The sequence below is a fragment of the Parasteatoda tepidariorum genome, chromosome 1, assembly GCF_982258835.1.
Source record: "Parasteatoda tepidariorum strain Cologne lab strain chromosome 1, Ptep-v5.0, whole genome shotgun sequence".
NCBI classification, from domain to species: domain Eukaryota; kingdom Metazoa; phylum Arthropoda; class Arachnida; order Araneae; family Theridiidae; genus Parasteatoda; species Parasteatoda tepidariorum.
This window is the reverse complement of record NC_141755.1, coordinates 24,388,422-24,415,558: the sequence shown is the minus strand read 5'-3', so window position 1 is coordinate 24,415,558 and position 27,137 is coordinate 24,388,422. Positions and strand designations below refer to the sequence as shown.

General features: G+C 27.9%; 2 protein-coding genes across 2 annotated transcripts; one reads left to right on the top strand and one right to left on the bottom strand.

The window, feature by feature from the left end:
• Window positions 1-2,285: 2,285 nt before the first annotated feature.
• LOC107437884 (uncharacterized) lies at window positions 2,286-17,283 on the top strand. The gene is made up of 10 exons (XM_087160340.1): window positions 2,286-3,857; window positions 6,773-7,006; window positions 7,687-7,770; window positions 10,327-10,497; window positions 11,206-11,327; window positions 12,355-12,489; window positions 13,353-13,455; window positions 14,316-14,487; window positions 15,591-15,799; window positions 17,011-17,283. The coding sequence occupies exons 1-10, from the start codon at window positions 2,552-2,554 to the stop codon at window positions 17,100-17,102; spliced, it is 2,628 nt and encodes an 875-aa protein (XP_087016466.1). The 5' UTR covers window positions 2,286-2,551; the 3' UTR covers window positions 17,103-17,283.
• Window positions 17,284-22,845: 5,562 nt separating this feature from the next.
• Window positions 22,846-24,447, bottom strand: LOC107437866 (degenerin-like protein asic-2). Its single transcript, XM_016049993.3, has one exon. The coding sequence runs from the start codon at window positions 24,445-24,447 to the stop codon at window positions 22,846-22,848; it is 1,602 nt and encodes a 533-aa protein (XP_015905479.3).
• Window positions 24,448-27,137: the final 2,690 nt, after the last annotated feature.

Genomic DNA, 27,137 nt, shown 5'->3' with positions numbered 1-27,137 from the left:
ATTGGAAAAAAGCCGGGAAAAAACACTTAAAATTGCAATTGCCTTCGAACAAATTGCAATTTTGAAATGGAACGCGCATAATGTTCATAAATGAAAATGGCCCTTTCAGCACATCAAATTTCAACTCTGTAGTTGTATTTCTGAGGCCTGCGAGAGGGGCCCACATGGTATTTTTTGCAACAAGTTTAACAGTCAATACTTACCAATACTTATACTTTCAAACTACAGTCATCGTTCCAGCGTAATCCCTGTGCATTTTTCTACACACCTTCAACATACCTTCGTAATTTCGAGTTTTTTAGGTCTCAAATTTTCTGCCCAATAAAACAAAATGTAACACAGAGGTGTACAGTGCGCTAACTAAAAAACGGACCACTCTGAATAACTTTAGATCTGATGATCGAATCTTCACATTCTAGGACTCAATCTACATTCTACTACAATCTACAATCCACATTCTAGGACTCAATTAGTGGTGGTGACTTCAAATATGCTAATTAGTTAGAGTAGACGGTATTTTAAGTTACAAGATCAGACACAAAAGCACTTTCCTCTATACAAACATACTTTTTTTTTGACGGATTCGGATTTCTGAGCCCAAAATATAGGGGGTATATCTATATCAAAAGTCATCAAAATATATCTGGGTAATATGGTTCCAATAGTTTGAGCAGGAGAGCTGTCTAAAATTTGGACCCATTAATGTTAATTTTTCTTTTTGCGTATTTTGCCATATCTCGGAAACTTTTTAAGCGAATTGAAAAACTTTTTACATCCAATAATAAAATTTTTCTAAATTTTCATTTATCTAAAAACAATTCCATGCAAAAATAAATTTTGGTACATATTTAAGATTTTTTTTATTTTATTTAATATTAATTATTTTACGTCATTTTAAAGAATATAATTTTACATGGTAAAAAATTCAAATATTGAGTAAAATCTGACAAATAGTTCCTGAGAAATCAAATTTTTGAAATAAGACTTTTTTAAACTGACTGAGTTTTGACTGGCTACTGGCTTTTTTTTTTACTTTTTTTTTATGTAAAAAATTTTATACTTTACAATTCGCAATTTTTCGATTACGTTAATAAATAATACAATAATAAAAAATCATAAATATTTACAGAAATTTATTTTTTGCTGGGAATTATTTTTGGATAAAGGAATTTTATAATTATGTGCGAAATTTTTCAATTTGCTTAAAAAGTTCTTGACATGCGGCTAAATACGCAAAATTTAACTTAAAATTAAAAGTACCAAACATTGGACAGTTCTCCTGATCAAACTATTAAAACCATTTTCTCCTAATTACGGCTACCCCTTATATTTTTAAGGTCGGAAATCCGAATCCGTGACAAAAACAATTTATGTTTATTCAGGGAAAGTACGTTTTTCTGTCTGATTTCGTAACTTAAAATATCGTCTTCACTAATTAATTAGCATATTTGAAGTTATCCCCTCGAACCATTAAGATCGAGTCCTAGAACGTAAAAATCCAATCATTAGATTAAAAGTTATTCGGGATGGCCCGTTTATTTTATTTGCACAATGTACATTTGGGGCATCTATCTACTGTTGGTACCCAACATCTCATTTTCTACTTATCCGTTATGAGGAGCATGCGTTTGTTACCCCCAAAAGCAGTAACACCCATTACAAATGAGTACAAATTTTAATATCGTGATGTACATCGTTTTGAGAATACGTATTCTCAAAATTATATCGCGATATTTTCTCAATTTAATTTCGACTTTGGTATTAATATTTTTGTTATCCAAATCAAATTTAGCAACATTCACGATAATATCATATTTAATAATTATCGCTTTTAATATTCACGATATTGTCCTATTCGTTGCATAGACTTATAATCGCTGCATAGACTTATATTATTAGTCTATGATTCGTTGCACCTACATCGATAGTCGGTGGCCTTTGTAAATCAGAACACTGTTGGTGAACTTGAATTTTCTTGGTTTTTTTCAATATTTTCTTCACTACATATTATCCATAACTTAAACCATTTATAAGAATTTTTTTTAAAACTTAAATGTTAAGATAAATTACTGAGAAGGTTAAATTAATGCATTCGCATCATCCCAAGGAACTTATAAACCCCAATTAAGGAACTCCCATCTTGCAATAATAAAAATAACCACCGTCAAGAATAAAGTGAATTGATTAAATTATAAGGACCTCTCTTACACTTTTAGACTTTTCCACAAGATGTCGCCCTCAATCATGAATTTACTGAGAACTCTTGGCTCCAAATAATCGATTCAACGGTTTACAGTTTGACAGTTAAAAGTAAATCACAAATTTCTCAGTATTTCTGACTCACCTTTGTTTGTAAATATATCTCTTCTTAATTCATTAGGTTACCATGGTATGCGGTGTTAATAAGTTGTATATAAATAAATTATTCTCCGATAACATGATTTGCCTGTATATCCCAGTTATTATAATTTAATGATTCATCTTTGTCATTTTTAACTTTGCAATATTATTTTGAAATCATAAATTTTGAACTTGCACTGAAAATGCAAGTATGGCAGTTCAAGAGCAATTTTTACCTACACGTAAAGCGTTTTCAGCTGAACGGTCTAAAGATATCTATGAATCTCAATCTTCCGATAGTGGTCTTGAGGAAATTGGAAATAGAACTTTTAAAGTTTGTTCGTCTGCTTCAATGTCCGCAAGAGAAAGGAGACATGCCCAGAAAAATTTTGAATATTCTATGCAAGAGGAATTTAGTCCTCGGTTTCACAAAGTACACAATAAAGAAAATCAAAAACTTTTCTTACAAGCTTCACAAATCTTAGAGAAACTTAATAAACTGTCTTCAAATGTTGAATCACAGAAAAGTGCCTTAGCAATAAGAAATACAAAAATGAAAACAATTGCTATTTATCATGATAAACTCCGACAGTTACTGATAGAAAGAAGTTCTTTGTTGTTAATCGAAGAAAGCTTTACCGCAATAAAACGGACTACAAAATGTATTGAAGATTTTAAGCATATTTATTACAGTGAGAAATTGAAAATGACAACCATGCCAATGCAAGCGTTTAATCGCTTCATTAGCAGCTCTGACATTAATATTTCATCGATTGAACTTTTAATCAAAAAACTAAATAATGTCTGTGACATGCATTCATCTCTGACTAACAATTACCAAAATCTAATCAACCTCTTTCATGGTGGGGCAAACATTGATCTTAATAAAACAATATCAAAGTCCTGTAACGTTTTAAACTCATTAGAGACTGATGTGTTTTATTGGTCTCATAAATATATGGGAGTTTTTATGCAAAAAGTCTGTTTAGCTGATCCTAATTCTGTATCACAGGATTTTTTACTGAAAATTTTGAGGGCTACTCATGTTTATAATTCACTTCTAAAAAAAGCTAAAAATTCTCAGTGTAAGCTTTTAACAACTGACTATATCTTCTGTAAATTTATCTTGTCACAAAAGGAAAATATTGTATCATTTAATCTTATTTTGCAAAATCTGTCTTTTTTTGAAGCCAAAGTTGCTGCTGAGAGAATTGTAAATAATTTAAGCTCTAATTGTAAAAAACATAAACAGACGGATTTAAAGAGAAATCAGATGCATGAAATCCAAGAAAATGAAACATCTGAATTTTCCCCCAACAAAAATCATGATTGTTTAGAACAGTCGAAAATGAAAAATACTTCTCCATCTCACACAAGTAATTTTGCAACCATGCTACTTGCTATTATACAAAGAAATCAGTCATTAATATTAAAATATATGTATTCCATTACTAGTTTAGAAGGGTTGACTGTTTCAAGAAGGAGAACATTTGATAGTTTAACACCAACTTCATCAGGTAAGTTATATCATTTTTGAAATAACTAACTGCCTAAGATTCAGTTAAAGAAGTCAATATAATTTTTTTATGTTTAATTTATGTATATAAAATATGCATAATAATGCAGATATATTCTTTTATTAAATTAAACGTCGGAAATTTATTGTTCAAAAACTTTATGCAGTATTTAAATCTTTTTTTCAGTTTTATTTCATTTTTTTTAACTCATTTTATAAAGGAGTCATGAATGCATTTTTAAATTATTTTAGTTGTATTATTCGTTTAATTTATGTGGAAGAATGTTATAAAAAATAACTATTTTTAGATTTCTTGTACATAACTTTTAAAATCTGAATCTCTGAGTTGATTTTAGAACATATTTCATTCAGTATTAACTGTACTAAAAACAAAAACAATAGATTAAATGTGAGCCTGATTACATTCTTAAATAACATTACATTTTTTAGTACTTGCATATTATCCTGCCAACCATTTTCGCCAAATCTGAAAGTAAACTTGAAAATAGTTCAAATTTAAGTATCTCATTTTTTGTAATAAGTTATATTTATGTTTTGTCAATTTCTTATAATTAATTACTATATTAAAATAAATATGAAAGATGCCAAAATAATACTGGCTTGATGTAGATGAAAATGGTCGACAGGATAAAGTATCCATTTCATATGGTTTATAACAGTGTTTCCCAAAGTGTGGTACGCGTACCCCCAGGGGTACGGGAACAGTTTAGCAGGGGTACGCGTTCTTATGCGAAATATTTTGCAACAAACGAAAATTTCAAAATATTTTATTTAAAAACAAAGCTAGCCATGAAAATTTACGATTACGTATTTTTCTATTGGCTATTTTTTGTAGAGTTAACAGTTAATAATTAGTGGTGTCAACAGCCAGTTGTGATTTTTACCTTTTATGCGATTTTTTATAGTAAAAAATTCATTAATTTTTTTATTGGTGGTACTCAGCGTTACGAAAAATTTAGAAAGGGTACACAAAAGTCATAAGTTTGGGAAACACTGGTTTATAAAATAACATTAATTTAAGCTTTCAAAATAATATGATGTGGAATTTATTTTTATACAAGCATTTAAAATTTCTTTATGATTTCTTCAAAATTGCTCTTATAAATTTATCTAATCTAAATGTTTTGATCTCTAAGTAAATTTTCAGTGATTAAGAGGCATGATTATAGAAATGTATCATAACAAAAGTATTAAAGTTCATAAAATGAGGTAAAATTTTTATTTATTTTGTAAGGCAGGGGTGTCAAACTCATGGCCCGAGATGAACATTTTTGCGGCCCAGTCAATATATCCGACGCAAAGTAAAAATAAAATAGAAATGTGAATTAGAAAGAAAACTAGCATATAAAATTAGAATATACTTTATTTATAAACTATACAGATCATTTTAAATTGTACGTGCGAAAATGTAAAATTTTAATTGGCTTGCGGCATCCGCCATTCCAGGGATACTGCATCGTATCAAAAATATGCAGAAAAAATTTCAAATCTTAGAACCGAATTTGACACAAGGTTTAAAGATTTTAATTCCTTGGAAGACAAATTTTGTTTGTTTCCTTCGATTTTTCTCAATAAATATATACCCAGTACCTAGTAATATGCAAATGGAAATGATTGAGATTCAGTACGACTCAATTTTGAAGGCAAAAGAAGCGAGTGTGACTGAATTTTACAAATATTTACCGGCAAGGTTTGAAAATACTCGGAAATTCTCACATGAAATTATTTCTATGTTTGGAAGTACTTATCAGTGAGAGCAATTATTTTATGTTATGAATGGAAATAAATCTCCTGTCCGAAACCGTATTAATAACGCTCACGTTGGGTCAATTTTTAAAGTAGTCTCAGCCAATAAAATTTCTCCCGAAATAGGAAAGATAGTAGCAGAGAAGAGATGTCAAGTATCAAAGAATAATTTAACTTTATATATGTTTATTACAATGTACTATTCAAAATAAAAATATATGTTTCAATGAACATTGATTTATTTTTTTTGCGGCCCACCTAAAGTAAAGCATTGTTTATTTGGCCCAAGTTAGCTTTTGAGTTTGACACCCCTGTTGTAAGGGAATGTTGTTGAACATTTTTTGACTTGGAAAGTGGGCGGTGATCTGAAAAAGGTTGGGAACCTATGAATTAAAGGATTGCCTTTAAATTTAGAGGCTTAAGCTATCTTCAAATTAGAAACAAAACTCAAAATTGCTGGTTGAAAGTAAAAGTTACTGTTTTCTACAGCATAAAAGAAAAAAAAAACACATTCAATGACTATTAATTTCTATGCTTCTTTTAATACACATTTTAAGACTTTTGAAAATTGCAAAATTATTTTGGTTTATTTTAATGAAATGGTGTGTAAAATTTATCATGTACTAAACTTTTAAAATGCTCATAAACTGGATTCAAAATTAAATTCATATTGAATTATGTACAAAATATAGTGCAATATCAAATATTATTGTAACATTTATTTATTTGTTTCTAGATGCAAATAAATTATTCTCTTGCACTAGCACAATTATTTATCTTGCCTTAATAAATCAATCTACAGTTACTTCATGGGTGTCACAGGGGTCTAATTTTTAAGGAGGACAAAATTAAAATACACAGCTCTCAAAATTTCAAACATACGAAGAAAAAAAGTCTTATCTCTGCTGAATATTAGCAAAAGTGTTAATTGTTTTTATCTCTTTCTCGTTTTTCACTTTGATGAATTTAAATCCATGATGATTCATAAAAATTTTATTTTCCTTGCTTCAAATATTGCGAGTGACTTTTTGAGATTTCTAATTGTTGCGGGTTAAACATGCCTCTCACCCTTGATTTATTTTATTCTTATTTTTTATTTGCTCAAAATAATATGTTTCAAATATTTATAAGTATATATTTACTTTTTAGCTCGCCAAATGTGGGATTTGCCTCAACTTTACAATACTGATGATAACTATACTTTATTAGAGGAAGTATATTGGAGTAATTTTTGGAGCAATATCAGAAAATTTGTTTTAAAACTGTTATTCAATGTACCTTATCATCAATATGGAGATTCAGCAATTGGAACAATTATGTTATGGCCTGATTCATTTATTAAAATAGTGTCAGAGACTTTTAAAATCAGTATTAATAATAAAGGTGTGTAGAATTGCATTCATTCTAATATTTTGAATATACTCTTTAACTCTTTTGTTCATATTTGATTTTTGGTGGATTATAGTATTTAAAAAACTATTGTTTAGATTTGAGATTTGTATAATGTGAATATGAACTGATTAACTGTCTAGATATTCTATGGCAAATCTATATCATTCATGTATCGAGATATAACGGATAATTATAACAATTTTAGTGTCAACTCTGTATATGATATGGTTTAGTTTATATTAAGCAATTACCTCAGAAAACTATTAAATCATAGATATCATTTTTTTTTTTTTTTATCAATCATTATACTCATGGTTATAAGTTTTCAACTTTTTACAGTTAAAATTGCACCTTGTTTGCTAAAAATATTTGTTTGAATTCTTTGACATTTTTACTATAACATGGTATAGTCCTACTTCTATTTATAGTTATATTTTAGATAATTAAAATTTTCTATATTAATACATTTTTATCTGGTTTTTACATCAATCTTAATTTCAATCAGGAAATCAAGTTTCCATATTCAGGTTCAAAATAGTTTGTTTTTGAAAGGCTTTAACTGTAAGTTTTTTTTTAAAAAATGCTAATTTGAGTTTTTATTTGTAAAAAGCGAAATTTAAAACAAGTTTAAATTGATATTAATAAATTTATGTTTTTAATTGATATTGCAGATTTTTCTATGGAAGGAAGATGCATTATTAAGCAATTATATGATTGTCTTATTATTCATCAAGGAAAATTACTTTGGGACAAAGGTAATAATTTAGAAAATTTTAATTCAAAATTTTTTTTTCAGAAGGGAATGTATATTTGTGAAAAAAGTCCATATACAGTCAAACTTCAATATCAAAAAAACAAAATCAAATATTTTAATTGAGTATTTCTTAACAGTTGTACCAATATAATAACCGTATTGACAATTTTATAAAATGTATAATTTGTATTTACTTCAAAAAACAGTTGCTTCTGACAATGTCGATGTCTTTGCTTCTTCATTTGAGTTTACGTTTTAATAAAAAATTTCTGTTTGATCCATCTTCCCCGTTTGATATATATTGTGATGCACCATACATGTGATTAAGCCAAGAGATATAGAACATCAAGATATTTATTTGCAAATTCAAATAGCAACAGATTCAAATAGTAACAGTGAACTTGACACACAGGCATGTATTATTCACTATGGTGTAATGCACTATTAGGAATTCTTGCATGTTGCATAGTTTGCACATTGTTGCTAATCAACAATTATGGAAAGTTCAGTACCAATTCTTTCTCACTTTAAACACAATCTGATAGCACATGGCATTGTTTAGGATCATAGCTATTGACAGACAGATTCAATCTAGTTTTTGCACTCTCAGATCTTACCTGAGCTCATGGCTTCAAATCCATTTAACAAGGTGGCATAATGGTTGTAGAGAGCAAGGTCCATCCCCATTATTTGGTTGCAACTGCCAGTCACTACACCGAACACTGCAGCTGATTAATAGGTTAGAGTAGAAGAAAATGAGAAACGAACACCTAACCATATTCATTGTGTGATCTAATTTTGATAACATTGATGCCAATAACTAAATGTTTTATATTAACTATTAAGAATTACTAATTAAAGTAAATATATGATAGTTACCTACCATTACAGAAAAATACATGCTAATTTACTACTTTTGCCATGCATTGCGACTGCTTTGCCCTCCCCCCCCCTCTCACTATGGACTGTGGAACTACTAAAAGAGGTACAAATGAAGTCCACGAAAGTTAACAAAACTCTAAATTTTGATAAGTAAAAGCAGTCAATATTCGATTGACGCTTTTGGTAAGACTGACAGAGGTTTGTCTGTATAAACTTTGAATAATTTTCTTCACATATCATACAAATATTTCTTTTTTAACTAACAAGATTTAAATGGAAAACATATTTAAATATTTGTTTACAGTGGATAAAACAAATGGACCAAAATAACCCGCTTTAGTGTGTGCTAAGAGCTGTAGGCAAAAGGTTAACAGCGCTTACATTATTATTTGATCCTTTATAGACCATTTTTTCCAGTAATATATTAAAATATTTTTGGGATTGAAAACGATTTATGAAAAGAAATTTATTTAGCCTATTACCTAAAATTAATCTTGGACTTTTTTTTTTAGTGGAATTTTCAAAATTTTGTGAACTTAAGAGAATTAGCTCTAAACTTTACTTACATGCTTATAAATAACTGAATTTATAAATTCCTTATTTGCAACTACAAATAAACTAAGAAGAAATGATCAAATGCATATCGCACAAGAAAAAATAGTTCCCCAGAGCTGGTATCCTTTTTTTTTACCCCACGCTAGTATTTACTGTTATCCCCATCCATTGCTATGCGCTCCTATCTAACTAAAGCACTGATTAAAAATGCACTTTTCTAATTTTTTTTATTTTATTTGCAATGATAAAGCCATATGTGCTGGAAATTTAATAAGAACAAAAAAAATTTCTCCCACTAATTAAAATTTTAAAAATGCACTTACTTTAAAAAGATAAAATGCTCCAATCCTGATAAGTGACCAATTCTAAATAACCTTTTCCTATTTATTATTTTGTGCTTGTGAAAGTGCAAAGTAAATGTAATTATACATTTTGCTTAAAAAAATTCTTCGTCAAAACATATTTTAAAAATATATCCCTCCTTGATTATTAAAAAGTATCCCCTAGAACTATTTATCATTTATAAAAGTCTAAAAAAGATTAAGTATTAAATCTATAAGTATTAAATCTGTAAGTAATTAAGTATTAAATCCATAAGTAATTAAGTATTACATCCATAAGTAATTAAGTATTACATCCATAAGTAATTAAGTAATACAAAATGTAAATTGGAAAAGTGCATTTATAATCAGTTCTTTAAATGGGAGCATATGGCAATAACATATCTAAGAATATTTACTGAGCTCTTAAATTCTGAATTCCCCAAGAATTTCCCAAGGTTGAATTTCCCAAAGTTTTATGAAGGGTTAAGCAGGCTCCCTGCTTAACCCTTCATAAAACCTTGGGAAATTCATTTTACAACTTCATAAGGGGGCTGGACTTCTTTATCCTTGAACTGAACTGCTTTAACCCTTCACTTGGTGTACCATTTTTATCTCATAAACTTGTGTGTATTATACACTTTGTACAGCACCTACAAAATATTAATTTTATGATTTGTGTTTGAATAAGATAGATGAGACAACTAAATTTATATCAGAATTTATTAAATAGATTAAAGCTACAAAATATTCTGCTGTCATTTTGTTATTATGTTGCTAAACTTTGTAATCTGTTTCAGAATTTTCTCTATCATTACCTGCAATTCAATCCCATCTTTATACAGTAATTACAACATCTAAAAAACAACTGAGAACTTATTCTGGAAATTCGTTGCATAAATGCTTGTGTGTATTAGTTTCCAACTGCTCTGAAAATATGCAAGAAATGGGCTTAATGACATATCTGCCAGGTATACTACTAATTTTGTATACCTGAATTTTCTTAGCAATTTTGTATCTTTTCATTTATGAAATTATTTTTTTCTCTATCTACTGGAATATTTTAATCATTTATTTTTTCATATTTTAATCATCAATCTGTATTTTTCTCTTGCATTTGGAGATTATTTTTATAAAAACTGCATAAAGGCAATTTGGTGGTAACTGGTGTTACATTGTTTGATAGATTTTCTTATTTTTAAATTGTGTTTTCATTGATAAAAATGTACTACTTTTTTTAAGTTATATGGAATGATTTTCAATAGCATTATATTATTATATGTATAAGAAATTATAAATGTTATAATCTTGTCTTTTGTATCATGAAATTACCCACATGTGTATGTAACTGATATTTAACTACAAAACTAACATTTGATTAAATAATTCAAGTTAAAAAATAGATCGCATAGCTGTGTAAGAACAAAATTTAATAAACCTATTGTAAAACGGAACAGACTAACTAAACGAGACCAGCTCCTACGTCTAGTCTTTTAACTTCTCTTTTTAAAAAAAAATCATATTTTTTTAAACAGCTTTTTGGAATGTGTAGCATTTATTATAAACAAAAAATTATAATATCTAATACTTTGAAAATTCATACAAGTTAATTTAAATAAATTTCTTTTTATATTTTATGCCTTCCTCTTTTGTCTCAATCTCTTTTCATTGCTTTCTAGTTTTTCTGCATTTACAAGCTGTAATTGATTCATATATTTCTTGGGTGAACGTCAAAAGCAGAGCACTCATCGCTTCTCAAAATCTTTCTACTCTTTTGCTCATTTGTTCTTCTGACTGTAATGTAAGCATCTTTCACTCTACTATTTTTTTCATTCTACTATTTTAACTGTTTTTTTTTTAAGTTCTCCTATCTCTTAAAGACATATTAAATAAAATGTTTTGCTGTAATGCAAAGTGGTACACCTTCATCATCGATTTCTAAACAATTATTTGCACTGAAAAAATCAATGGTATATAATTAGTTATTAACAACCAAAAAATAGAAGCAAAAAATATTTTCTAAAATATGGCTTGGTATATATGAAACACTAACTTTTACTTAATTTTTGTTTCAGATGTAACAAAAAATTTGCTGATTGAAATATTAAAATAACCAAAATTTTATTTTAAAAAAATTTTTTTATTTTTTCATAAGGTTAGAGAAAATAATTAAAATAAAGGAAATATTGAAATTGTTTATAAAATATCAAAAAAGTTTTATTTCTTGAAAAAATTAATACTTCTACTTTCAATTGAAAATTTGTGTTTCATTAAAGTACTACTACTACTTTTTGTCAAACAACATAATATTAAAATAGTCTTTTCAAGCCAAAAAAAAATCTATGAAGTATCAATATTGATAAAGTTGGATATTTTGGTTTGTAAATGATGAAATTGCCCATTTGTAAGAAGATTTATTATGTATAAATTTATGGGTTTTAATCTAGATGAAAATTATCAAAATCAATGAATAATTCTCAATTTTTGCTAGTTTTTAAATGCTCAGCTGATTCAAAGTTGGAATACCTATTCAAATATCAAAATATGATTTCAGAAATATCTTTCTTTTTCACAAAACTGTGGCTTTTTTTTCATATTGAGGTTCTGCACATTTTTTGAATTATCATGGAGGTAGTTGACTAAAAATAGGTTAAACTTGACCAAATAGACGAATAATTGTTAAATTATATTAAAAACACATTATTTGCAAATGAGTATTTATTTATGTGACAAAAGGGCCTTTGAAAAGCAACCTTAAATATAATCTATATATATTAACCTTTCATCTATTCTAGCATTAATTTTTTTTTTTTCCTATTTATTTTTAGGATGCCTCACAACTTCTGAAATCCAAAGTTGTTCCTGTAATAACAGAATTTAGTTCCTCAACATCTGTGAAAAGATTACACCCTTCTGTAATACCTTTCCTTAAAAATCTTATCAATCAAGTTGATATAATCTGTGTGAGTAATTAAATTTTATAGTATACATGATTACTATGCATTATATTTCTGGTAATTGAAATTCAAACAAAAGTTAAATAGTTACGTTGTTCTTTTTTATCTTTACTTCTTTAAGGTTTATTGAATATTGTTTAATTTTAATATTTTGAACATATTTAAGGAATGTAAGTGTAGAGGTATATATCTGCATACATAAGTATTTTAATTAAACTTGGTATTCCTACCAATTATTTCTCTGTTTATAACATAATATCATAATTAAAAATAAAGGGCTAAAGTTTTGTTAAATGATTAACTTGAAAAAAATAAAAGAATAGATATTATTTTTTATTTAATTTTTAATTGAACTGTTAAGTAAATTTATTTATAGATAAGTATATAATTATTTTTGTTTAACTTTCAACTTTTTTATTGAGGCTTTAACTAACCTTTGTTGGTGTGCATTCTTGGTATAATTCATATTAATTAGATTTGTATACTACATAAGCCAAAAAATACTGCCTGAATGGAAAAGATCTACAGCGAATAAATATTTTCTAATTTCCCTTTTAATAATGAAAGTATAAAAAAAATTTCATTTATTAGTAGATTAAATAATTTGATCATCATTTTAGAAAAACCGAATTTCCAGTCTTAAAACAATGCTCGTTCCATGGCTCTGCTACACATTTAAAACTATAATTTAATGCTAGCTCAGTTTATTTGCAATTAGTTATTTTTGGGTAACAAGTGGTGTGGCTTACTACATAATTTACAAAAGAATCTAGTTCCTTTATTTTTTTAAAACGAACAATCACTCTAACTATTTCATCTTTCTTTCATAAATTTCTTTTTAATCCTAAATTCAAGATTTGATTTTACAGAATTTTGCTGCTGAAGTGCCTACAATTCTGCATAAATTTTGTATGTCTGCTGTCACAGAAACGTTGATGTTTTTAATTAGAAGTGCCAAAGTGTGGCAAAAATGTAAGTTATTTTAAGATTATACTTATTATTTATTTAGTTGTATTGTGTTCTAAGGTTTTTATTATTTCTGTTTGATTAATACCAGCTTTGACTGACCATTGTCTTTGTAAATACCATAACAATAAAAAAAAATTTTTGTATTCATAGCAAATTAATTTCCATATGAGTTTTTTTTCATTTCATAGAGGTTATGACCTGAATTTAATTATAAAATTGCAGTGTCAAGAAGTAGTCATAATAATTATCCTAGTTGTTTAGGTCCTCTTGCTCGAATTTGTAGGCACCCTGGTGATGTAGGTAGTAAAAACTTACCTCACTCAGCTGGGGGTTGCTAGTTCAATCCTGGTAGCTGACTAGACAACTATCATGCCTATGCTGGTTGTTGTGTGGAAGTTTTAAAGAGTAGTAATAGTTCAGGTGCTATCCAGTTCATCTGGTGGTGTCTCCCTCATCTGATGCTGTCTACTAAAATATCAAAATTCCTACCATAGCCATAGACAGTCCTGAAAAAAGTGCTTGGCCATGGTTGGGTGGTGTGTTTTAATATTATTTTTAAGTACTTATTTAGCAATAATATTCTTTGATTAAATTATTCTCTAAAATAGATGATTTTTGACATTATTATATAAAGTAAGACAAAGTTATTTGCTGTAAAAGAGGCCTGCATCAATGGTTGTCTATTTATGGTTGAAAATATTCATAATATTTTCAACCATAAGAAAATATTCATATGATTGAAAATATTCATTCATAAATAACATTGTTTTTAACTCAATTTATATAATTATTAAATTAAAACAATATTTTTTCTTGTTCGGTTAAAAACTTAGCATTGTAAAATAGAAATATATTTTTTCCAGGTGTTGTTAATCAGGAATTCAACTTTTATTTCGACTCTATAATGGATTTTTTGTCCCCAATGACAGAAGTGGTAAGACAATTAGAAGACGCGGGTCCTATCATCTTGTCAATAACATCCGGAGTGTGTCAAGGTTTTTTAGCAGTTTTACATAGTATGAAAAGAAAATTAAGGTAATAAATTTTTCCATAGACTTTTTCTTTCTAGTATTTACTTTCTTGTGTAGCTATTTCTGTTACTTCTTTATCACTACTTTTCCTTTCTAAAAAGCTTTTTCCAGGTGTGCAGGGAATATATTAACTTTTACAACTCTGAAAGATTAGCTTTAAATATATACTAGCTTAGTACATAGTTCTGACAATAACTTAGAACTTATAATTTAGTAAATTTGTTGTGCATGAACTTAGACCAAAAAATAGTTTTTTTGCTTTAGAATACTTTCAACTCTCATTTTATTGTTTACCTATTCTCCCTTTCATACAAAAAAAAAAAAAGCAAAATTGTTCTGATTTTTTTTTTCTACTATGTGCTACTTTGTCTGTAAATAACATAGGAAAAATCAGTTTTTTGCTAAAGGGAAGTCACCAGCTTAAAGTTTCTGTTTGATAAATTATAAATTAAATTATACAAACTTTTTTATGTAATTTTAAAAAAATTTTCTGGTGTGTATTGTTATAGCTATTACAATCTGTTTAGTTACCTATATTTTTCCATAAAATTGAATTTTTCATGTTTAAAAAAATATGTGTATGGAAAATGTTTGTGTAACTTTACTAAATTATCTAAATATTTTTTCCCCTTTAATAAAAATCCAGTTTTAGAATTTTTTAAATGTAAATATTTCTATTCATTCTAAAAGTAATCTTAATTCCCATTCTGCTCATTCAAAATGTTTTCAGATAATTGAAAAACGTCAACAATATTATTAATTTTCTATTATCTATTTAAGGAAATGTATGAAAACTAGACTATTATTCCTCCTCTCTTAGGCAGGTTTTTGGTGTATGGGATTTTGAATTTTAAGAAAAAAACATAATTTTTGATAATACATAGATTGGTTTACATTTAGAAATAAATGCTATTAATTACAGATAAAAGATATTAAAATCAAAATTCTACTGTATCTGTTTATTCTAATGTTGTTCAAAGTGAATGTTAGCATTTTAAAGGTCATCAGTAATTAAACTTAATTACTTAAAGGTAAAACAATTTTTAATGCAGTTTAAATCTATTTATGCATTTTTATTTTTAATGAGTAAAAGAATTTTCTTTTCAGGCTCAAAAAGGTGCAAATTCTTCTCATTGAACACACAAAGTTTCTTCAGTGGTTGGAGGGATTAAATTTATCTCAGTCAGATCTCAACTGTATCAAAAAATCTGCCTATTTTGAAAAACTGTATTGTTTATTGAATTTTTTACTGAAGTTATTGAATAAGCCAAAATGTTCTTTAACCAGACAAAATCGCATCACTCCAGCACAACCAGGTATGAGTTTTTCAACATTATTTGTTTGCTTTAATAAATATAAAAATTTAGATTTTTTTTTATTCAACTTTCATTATAAAATCATCTAGATGAATGTCTATAAATGGCATATCAATAACAATCAATTGAAAATAATTATCAAAGAAAAGTTACTCATTTTCTTTCTGGACAGGATTTTTTTAAAAGATTAAAAAGAACTGCAGAAAAGATGTAAAAACAGTATAAATATTGATATTTGTTTGCAATATTATATAAATATTAATCGATTGCTAAAAGTTTTACATTTTTTTCTTGCAAATTATTCTATGTTTGCAAGACTTCACTTAATTTAAATATGCATTGAGCTTTGATAAAATGCTTTGCAAAACAGACATAATTTTGACTACGTGTTCATTTTCTTGCTTTATTTCAAATTTGAATGTCTATGTAGAAAGAATAAGCATGCAAAACTCAACATTTTAAATTATTTTTAGTGAACTTTTTTTCTTTTATATTACTTTTACTTAAATAATTTCCTTTACATAAGTGTAATATACCTCTTATTAAGCTTAAATTATCAAAATATCAATATTTTTTTTTTTGTTTTTGGATTTGTTCTCACACAGTTATAAACCAGAAAAAAAGATCATTGCTCATCAAAATTTTAAAAAAAAAGGTTGTTAGCCATACTCATGCCTTAGATATTTACATTTCATTTGTTTAACTGAATTAAAATCCAAATTTAGTGATTGATTCTTTCAAAATTTCATTTTCAGTAGTATGAGTACTGCCAAAAGTTTTCTTACTCCTTTTGCCTGATTGTCTTAAATAATTATTTAAGAACTTGTGAAAAAATAAAAAGCTTTGCTATTACTTTTTTTGGCTTATAAAACAAATTTATGATTTAAAGTGCACATTCAAAAAATAGTTGCCTGTGTTATATTCTTAGCATTGGTGTGTTTATACGAACAAACTGTAATTGAAATTATAAAAAAAAATTAAAGGAACATATTTTCAAAATCATTTAGAGAATGTGATGGTGACTATGAAAATAATAAGTAAAAAAAATTTTTAAAACCATGTGTTTAAAAAAAAATAAAAGGAAGAAACAAAAACAATAACTATTTAATGCATTAAATCAAATATATTTACAAACACAAAAAAATTCATTTAGTATTTATATTTTGTTTAAAAAGAAAACTTATTAAAATAATTTTTTTTTAATTATTCAGAAGAAGTACCCTTGGAAAATATTCTGACTAAAGATGATATAGCACAGTGGGAAGAAAAGTGTTCTCAGCCTTTTTGTTTTACTTGTATGTAGAATAGAATTTTTACTCTTGATAATATTATATTTAAAAAAAATTGTTCTTATAAAATATATTATTTATTTTGTTTTAAAATTTTTATTACCTATTTTTTATATGAAATGTCATGTTTTTAAATTATTTTTATACATTTTCGAAGAATGTATATTATATGTTAATAAATAATTATTTTTAATATTTGCTGTTTTAAATCAGTCTTAACAACATTTTCATCTGGCAAATAAGTATTAGTAATAATAATGTTATGTTAGTAGTTTTTTACTGCTCTGTGTCTTCTTTTATTTTTACTATGTCTCATAATAGATGCACAAGCTAAGTGGTATCGCTTCCCACACTCGTGCCGCAGATTCTGGGTTCGATCCTCGGGCCAAACAAGGTTGACTCAGCCTTTCATCCTTTCAGTGGATTGATAAAATGAGTTCCAAGCATGCTTGGGAACTAAGCACTGGGGGTTTCGCGTTAGGCTGACGACCCAACCGGAACATATATATATATTTATTTATAGTTTCTAAAATATATTTAGGTAATGTAAAGTTTAAAACAACAATTTTTATGTTTCTTTTAAAAATATTAGAAAATATGTTAGAAAAAAATGGAAAACTGGCATACAACGTTAAAAAAGAAACCTAAAGCATGAAAAAATTTTATCTGAGTTTCAATACTTAGATTTTAATTCCACTATTAAAATGGTAACTGTCAACTAAAATGAAAAAAAGTTCAGTTTACACGCATGTGAGATGATAGAGCAGTCTGTTCTGTTCTATCCTAAGCTTGCACCTTATTTGCATTTCTGATTTTAGCACACAAGTTTCTCTCCTTTTAATTCAGTCTTAAAGATAAATGTTTTTAATATTATTGATAAAACAAGGTAGGTAAACTTTAATACTTTTGAAACAGAGACAATTTATAAGCAATCATATCTGTTATGAACCGAAATTTGAGCTCAGCCTCTTAATTAATATCATTAATTAACTAATCGAACTCTATAGAGCAATTGATCAACTCTTTGCTAATCTTCGTGGCATATTTTTTTTCAATGAAACAGTATTTTTTAAAGTTTCTGATAACATTATTCATTCCATTTTCTGTAACATACATCATCTTAAAATCATAAATGAATATTCTTAAACTTATTCTCCAAATTCATAATCATTTTAATCATAAACATTTGATATGAGTTTGTTCCCTTAAATTTAAATAAATTTGAGTTTCTTTCCCTGTAATGAATTTTTTTTTAATAGGCTTTGTAACATACTTCGCATAACATACAAAATTTCAAAATGTTAATGAATTCAAAGTGAAAGAATTTTTTGAAAAGATTTTTTATATTAACGAAATTTAAAAATGATTTTTTTTTTATTTCTTTCAAAGCTAGGTTTATATTATACCACAATTTTCTGAGTCAAACTTTTTTTTATTGAATATAATTTATTTAATTTAAAACGCACGCACACATTAAAAAAGACATCATTTTTGGTAAATTCTTCTTGATGTTCATTCTTCATCACAAACAGTTACACAACGTATTCAATACTTAATTGCATGGTTGTTAAACAGGCTTTTCACATCAGTTGAAAGAGAGCTCTTAGATTTTAAAAAAATTAATAACTTTTTCTTTGTGTAAATTATATCTGTGTGTGTATTTTTTATTTTATTTTATAACAGTCGTTCAACAGCCAACCCAGATTTTGAGTTTAAGGCTACTAATTTTTAACTGCGGACTCCTGGATCAATTATTGGAAGACGTTTCCTGTGTGAAGTACTTTTTGTTGGAACTAACCCACATTTCTGTTGCATGGAGAGGAAAACCTCCAACAGTTAGCCTGAGGGCAAGGGGACTTTAACCCATGATCCGTCTACCATTGAGGATATTTTTACGTTAGCCCTGTGGTTGGTACAAGCTGGTTGTGGATTTCGAATTCTAGCCATCGCCGGAATTCGAACCTGGTTCGCCTCGTTACAAGGCGAGGATTCTATCCCCAGAGCCACCACAGCTCATATGTGTGTATGTATCTATGTATATATATATATATATATATATATATATATATATATATATATATATATATGTGTGTGTGTGTGTGTGTGTGTGTGTGTGTGTGTGTGTGTGTGTGTGTGTGTGTAATACAAAAATTAAATACTTTTGTATTAATAAAAGAATTAAAACTCTTTCGTTTTCATAAAATGTCTTTGTTAAAGAATAAGCGTAGAGAGATTCTATTTTGGGAATTCAAGGCTGAAAACATACCATTGAAATATAAATAGATTTATATTTCAAAGGAAGAGTTATTTTTAGAATCGTTCCCTTTTTCAATTCCATATAAGGAAGCAGAAATGATTTTCCTTAATGCGTAAGGATACAAGGAATGTACGAAATGTGCCTTTTTACCTCAAATCTATGTTGGTATAAAACGTAAGAACGCATAGTTTTGCGTGTCCTTTTCATCATGATGTGATCCAAATAAGCTGTGCCGGAATTGTCCGGAGTCTTGTCCATTCCCCTCCCGTAGGGAGCGTGGACGTCAACTGTTAGCAATACCAGCCTACATTTAATAAACCTGTTTAGAATGTATGATGGCTTAAGACTGCAATTATTTCAAGCTAAATACACCACTGATAACAGGGTTGGAGCCCTGTTATTACATATATATATATATATATATATATATATATATATATATATATATATATATATATATATATTTATGTTATATACAACGTTTGCCCACTTAATATGGTGTCCCTGAAAAAGTGGCTAACAAATCTACCCTGCAAAATGCCTGAATTGACTAATATTAACAAACCCGGGCATTGGAAGAAAAAAAAAACTTTTTATGATTGAAGCATGATGCTTACAGTAAAAAAATTTAAAATTGTGTCAATATTTTTAGCACAAGAAATTGTGACACTCAGCTTTTGCCAAGCATCACCATTTTTTATGACCACTAATGAGAAGCGTGATAAAAACCATTAAAATCAAAGATAAAATTATGAAGAAAGTATTTCATGTTTTAAAAATTTTGGTCATGTCTGACTTGTTAATTGTTTCTTCTCTGTTTTTAAAAGTTTTTGTTATACTCTCTTCTCCTTAGTGATCACAAAAAATGGAGTTCCTTTTCTGAAGCCTAGTTTCACAATTTATTGTGCTAAAAATTTCATTCCAATTCCATTATAGGTTTTTTACTGTAAGCATTATGTTTCAATCATTAAAAAATGGGTGTTTCCATTTTGTAACTGTAACCATGAGAGCTTCACAATCCTTATTAACACGATTGAACGCATAGATTTATAATACCTACATACAAAATTTTATTTAATTTACTGAGCTCTTCAGGGGGTCATATATCCGGAAAATTATCTTAAAATCATCTTGTTTATACTTTTTATTTGCAATAAATTATTCCAGAAATTAAATTCCATTTTCAGCAGCTAGGATTGTTTTTCTATATTTTCCTCTAAATGAGCAAAAAATTACTGAAAAATACATAACAAGCTCTAAACTATTATTTCACAAAAAAGACTTTATTATTAGTAAATAAGTGTGAAAACACAAAAGATAAAGATAGTTAATAGAAAAGCAGTGTTGTCTTGTTAGATAAAAAAAATGTATACTAAAAAAATCAGTCAAAAATATGCTAAGAAGCAACACTACATATTAAGGAAATACAAATAAAACAATAATAATTTTGTTGCTGCTGAAGCTGAAACAATAATACAATTTTTCTATTAAATTTAATACATTGACAGTGTGTCTATTTAGTTTTTAAAATATTAAAATACTTTCAATATAATGAATACTATTCATGCTGTAATTTCTTATTAGCTCCAAAAATAATCTTCAGAATTAATAATTGTTATTGTATTTATTAGTGCTAACTAATTTCTTATAAGTGAATTAAATAATCTTTGGGGGAAATAATTGTTATTTCTTAATAATTCATACTGTAATTTCTTTGGTGCCTATAATATTCCTTGGAAGAAATATTTTATAACCGTTGTTGAACAGCTGACCCAATTTTTTGGGTTTAAGACTACTAATGTTCAACTTTGTCGCCTTGTAATTTTGAACCCAATCAAGAAGACAAGAGAACTCTTGGATCAAGTATTGGGAAAAATTTGCTTTCCTGGAGGACTTTTTGGTGGAACTAACCCTCATTTGCATTACATGGAGAGGGAAACCATGAAAACATCCCACGGTTAGCTCGACGGCAAGGGGACTCTAAACCATGATCCGTCTACCACTGAGGATATTTTACATCATCACTGTGGTCGGTGCAAGCCGTATTCGGAATTCGTACTGACCAGCCATTGCTGGGATTCAAACTCTGCTCACCTCATTGGAAGGCGAATGTTCTACCTCCTGAGCCATCCTGGCTCCAGTAGAAATATTTATGATTATTGTATCGAAATAAGAACTTTCTTTTAATTATTTTGTGTGTAGACTTATTTAGAAATGGATAGTAAGCAAAACTATAGCAATGATGCATTAGAGTTTTTACTAAAAATTAAGGAAAGTTTTCCTAAACCTGTTTTTCCATAATTCTAAACATAGAAAAATTCTCATTTAGAGCTTCTATGAAAATCATGTTTCAATTTGCTTTTTCAATTTTATGACTTAAAAAGTATTATACAATAGTTTTTTTACTCTAAAAATGCTGCCTTGTTTTAAGAAATATTCTTAAGTGAAGAAGAACACAATTATTTTAGGTATCAAATCAACAAATGACGAATTTACTTATGTTTTCAATTATCATTTTTTCTAATTTTCAATATTATCCCTTTGCTGCCAAATAGAATGAAGTATATCAAATATTATTTTACTACAATATTTTGTTAACTGATGAAATCTTAATGATTCTGAAAATGTGAAATTTACTAACTTTCATTTTTCTAATTTTGAGTAATAATCCTTTATTAGTAAATAAAATGGAGCATATATGAAATTATTTAACGGCAAATTTTGTTAGCTATTAAAAATCTTAATCATTTTATCAATGCTGAGTTAAAAGTTTTCAGTTTTCAATAATTATCCTTTTTTACATCTTAAATAAAATTAAGCTACCAGGAAATTATTTTACAACAGTATTATTTTTATGTTGTTTAAAATCTTAATGATTCTATAAATGTCAAATTTACTAATTTTAATTTTTAAAATTTTCAGTAATTATCCTTTATTGCTAAATAAAATGAAGGATATCAAATATTATTTTACTACACTATTTTGTAAGCTGTTGAAAATCTTAACGACTCTGCAAATGATAACTTTACTAATTTTTATTTTCCTAATCTACAATAATTATCCTTTGTTACTGAATAAATTAAAGCTTATCGAAAATTCTTATACAACAATAATTTGAAGCTGTTGAAAATTCTTAAGATAGTATGAATAAAAAACAATTTTTAATTTTTTCAATTTTGAGTGATTGCTCCTTGTTAGTAAATAAAATGAAGCTGTATAAGAAATTATTTATAAGCTGTCGAAAATCTTAATTATTTTACGAATGATAAATTTGAAAGCTTTCATTTAACTAATTTTGATTTTTCAAATTCTCAATAATTAATATCCTTTATTGCTAAATATTATGAAGCATATCAAAAATTATTTCGCAGCAATATTTAGTAAGTTGTCCAAAATTTAAAATCTTAAATATTTTTAAATCCAGCTAATTTGAATTAGCTTTTTATAAGAACTAACAGTATAAGATTTACCTTAAAAATTAGAGAGAACAGCTTATAATTCTAAATGTAAATTTTTATATAATAGAGAATAAGTCTCAAAAAATTTTCTGCCATTTCAAAAATTACAGCAATCGACGTTCCCAACCAGAAAGCTAGGAAACCACCTAAATGTGCAAGCAACTGAAAATTTAAATATCTAGCTTTTTGCGTATAAATTTTCTGATCCAGAGTTTTGAAGTAAACTTTCAACTTTAAATTAGACTTCGAAGCATTCACATTTCTCTTTTCCCGAAAATGGGAGACACGACTTGGGAGAAATTTCAGAGATTTATTGTAATGAGTTGCATCACCCAAAATTATCCATTTTTTAAACAGATTGTAGTCATAGGTACAATTCGCTTCAAGCATACCGAGAGCAGCGTCTGGATCGTTGCTGTTTGTATCAGATGGTAACGAAGATGACGAAACTAGTAAATCATAAGTTTCAGAGGAACACGAAAGTGGACAGTCACAGGTTATATTACCTTCAACAAAAGAATTCATTACTTCATTTAAGCATTCCTTATCTTCCAAATTTCCTAAATCACAAGGCTTTAATCCTGCGTGCGGAATGAAGGGATCTGTACAAAAGCACTTGTACAAACTGTAACGTTGCTTACACGAGACGATACAGTCATGCTGACTCTTGACTGTTGTCTCAGACTCGTACTTTTTACAGCCATCCTTAAAAGGTTTGGGTAACCTCTTACGTGAAACCTTTGTGAGTGCTACTTGAGTTTCAAAACCAGGGCTGATGTTAATTCCATTTTCGACCAGGTTGGGTTGTTCATCTCGATTGTGAATGACCAAACGTAAACCCGAAGATTGTGTTAAATCTAAATATTGCTCTTCGTGAATATTTAAATCCATTTCCAGTCCAGCTGTTGGACCCCTTTCAGTGATGGCCATTAAATCCTTAGGATTCGCATTAAAGGTGTAGCAATTTCCAAACTGCAAACTGTGATGGTAACTGAACTCCGTTTTGCTACATGGATTTGATTGGAAAGAACACTTTTGAACTAACTCGTGAAACAGATGACCATAGCACCTTTTACTGCTTGTGTCTAATTTCATGTATTTAGTGACAAATCTATCTGTATTTGTTCCACCATATACTGGAAATGTTTTATCGGAATCGTTGTGTAACTCAGCATTGTATGGGAGGTTTTCGGAAAATATTTTATCATAATGCGGGAGCAGGTTACTCACTGAATGTGAAAACTTTCCTTCGATGCATTTCTTAAAAGACTTGTCTGTACAATCCATATATTCTCTTTTCATTCTATTCAAATTGCAGAAAGTCACCGCAGGGAATATTAGTTTTAAATTTGAATCAATTTTCAAATCAGTTATAACAGGATATTCTAAATAGATGCAGAAAAATTTATGAACTTCATAGATGCACACGCATGAAGTGACGAGTAAAGCAAGACTCCAAAAATATTTGCGAAATTTAGTGTCGGAATTTCTTATGTGAGAAATAGCTGGAATAGAAGACTTGTTGTAAGATGCCATCACTAAACTCGATAATGATCTCTTGTTTTGATTTGAAGTTTCTTCTAAAGGACTTATTTTATCTAGTTCCTCAATGCTCGCTAGCCACCTAAACTTTCCTTGATTCATCCTTTAAATATTAAAATTGAAACCAGTTGAAAATAAAAAACATTAACCAAAAACCTTTAAATTAAAACTGATATCTTAAGTATAGAATTCATTTATTTAGCTGTTTTCTTTCAAATTATTTCAATCCGTACTGTATCCCAACTACATCAATGAATTATAGTTCCGTTTTCCATTCATTTTGTTGCCACTTATGTAAAAATGTTGATTTCTTTTTTTTATGTTACAACAAAAATTTCTACATTCGTGCAAAATAAATTATACCTTTCTGTTTATAAGATCCCAATATGTCCGTCATCTTTTCAAGAATAAACATAAAAAAAATAACTTGTCTTTTATTTGTCTGATTACTTCATTTTATATGAATTCCTTGTCATTTCACGTGCATGTAGATTGTCACTTAGCATGATCGGACTTAAAAAAACTGTTTTCAAAAAAAAAAAAAAAGCTTTTGTCAGATCTGTAGTAATTGCGTGAGTATCATTTAGAATTAGGCAAAAAAATAACATTTTTGAGAATTCTTGGTGTAGAAAATGCCTTTTTATTAATTAAAAAAAATGAATGAATATTTTTTTTCCCTTTGAATCGTTGTTATTCTTTAGAATCGGCTAGTATACTTAGTTGTCGCTAGTTTATTCTATACTATAAGAAAAGCTAATGCTATTATTAACATTTAATTGAACTAATATACTTTTATTTATATTACTTCCTTTTATTCTATTAATATGTTTTTATTAACTTTCTTCCGTGTCTATGAGTGTGGAATCTTGCAATCCAAGTTCCTTCCACTCTCCTGCTAGCTAGAATGCTCAAATCTATGTTGGAGATCATTTTATGATGACAATGCAAGTTTCAGTCGTTTCCTGACTACTAAAAGCAGAGTTAATCTCGATATTATCGCCAAAGGAAACTGGTTGCTACTAACAGAATTTATCGCCACATTACTGTCAAAGCGTTAGTTAAAATTTCCACTGAGTCGATTTTGGTTCAAAATTTCGACCTTTTTCCGATCAGCTTGTGTGATCAAATCTCAACTGGAGCCCTGTGCTTGCTGACAATACATCATTTTTTTATCATTTCCTGACCGCTTCGAGAAGAATATGTCACTAAATAGAATTTATCACCAATCGAAATTTTACTAGAGTGCTCAAATTTAAACTAAAAAAGATGAATAAAATAATTCTATTTAAACCATACTTAAAGAAAAAATTTAGGGAGCATCACTTTCTTGAACTTCTATCAACAACAGAAGTTCCTGTTACGCGTATTTAGATAATTAGCTGTGAAAAAAAAAACAGAATTATCTCTCTTTTTTTAATCTATTTAAAAAACGTAGTTTTGAAAATTTTTATTTTATTACATTTATCTATATCAATGCAATATAGAGTATTGTTTCTTATACATGCTACAGAAGTTTATCAAAAACTCCGTCTATTTACTAATTACATAATTTGTTTATAAAATGCTTTCAGGCAGAAATTAAGTGCTTTTTCAAAGAACAAACCTTCAGAATTTTCCTGAAAGCAATAATGGTTTGTTTACCTTTATTAAGTTAAACTAATTTCCTAATTTAATTGCAGAAAAGAAAAATAATTATAAGAAAACATTCATAATAGTTTATTAAAAGATGTTTCTGATATAAAAATGAATTTTATTGATTAAAACATTTCAATTAATTTTTTTACGCATAAAATCAATAGGGGAGCGAAATTTATTTTTGTCATTATTTTCATGAAAATAATTAAATAAGTTTTATTGATAAAACTTCCGTTCGTATATAAACAAAGTTTGCTTATAAACAAAGAAATTTAGAAAAAAAAAAGGAAATTGATTAAATAAAGTATTTGATCGGTTGCTAGGCAATTGGACTGCAAAAATAAAATTAAGGATAGAAGGCTCATTATTTCTTGCTACAATAGATAAATGACAGATTTTTTAAACCTTTTGAATATCAATCTCGTATCACTAAAATTAAAAAGCTGCACCCAATATGAATAATAATTCAGCCAAAAAATAATTGTCAATATACATTTCGAACGTTTTTTTTTTTTTCCTTCTGTATACCGTGCGATTGACTGTATAGTTGACTTTAAAAAATGTTAATATGTTCGTTACCTGTACCTATACCGTTTATTACTGTTATTATTGTTATTCTTCTTAATTTTTTTTTTATTTTATTCCAGTGGCTTGGCAAGAACGATAATATCTATGCCGTAAAAAGTTATAACTAGAGATGTGGTAACTTATGAAGAATTTTAAGCGAAAATTAGGCATTTAATAATGTTGTAGGAAGTTTTTACAATACTTTTATGGTTTTCAAACATTCTGAAATGACCAAATTATTTAAAACAAACTCGCCTTTTTAATATGCATGGCTTAGTCTGTCAGTCAGCAAGTTTATTTTAAGCACATATTTAGTTTATTTGAAAGTACTATACAGCTAAGGAGGGGTGTGGCAGTAAATCTCTGATTTAATCCTTAAAATAAAAACACGCATAAAAATAAGGCGTTAAAAATTAAAAACTGAAATTGAAATGTGATGTTAGACGCATTTTTCCGTTTACTGTACAAGCGGTTTCTCCGTGCTAGAAGGTTGATCTGCAGAAAAACTAGGTGACTAGGGCTCGTGATATCTGTCATCAAGCATTTTTTCTTATATCAACTGTTCTAAGCTACGATTTTTTGTTACCATC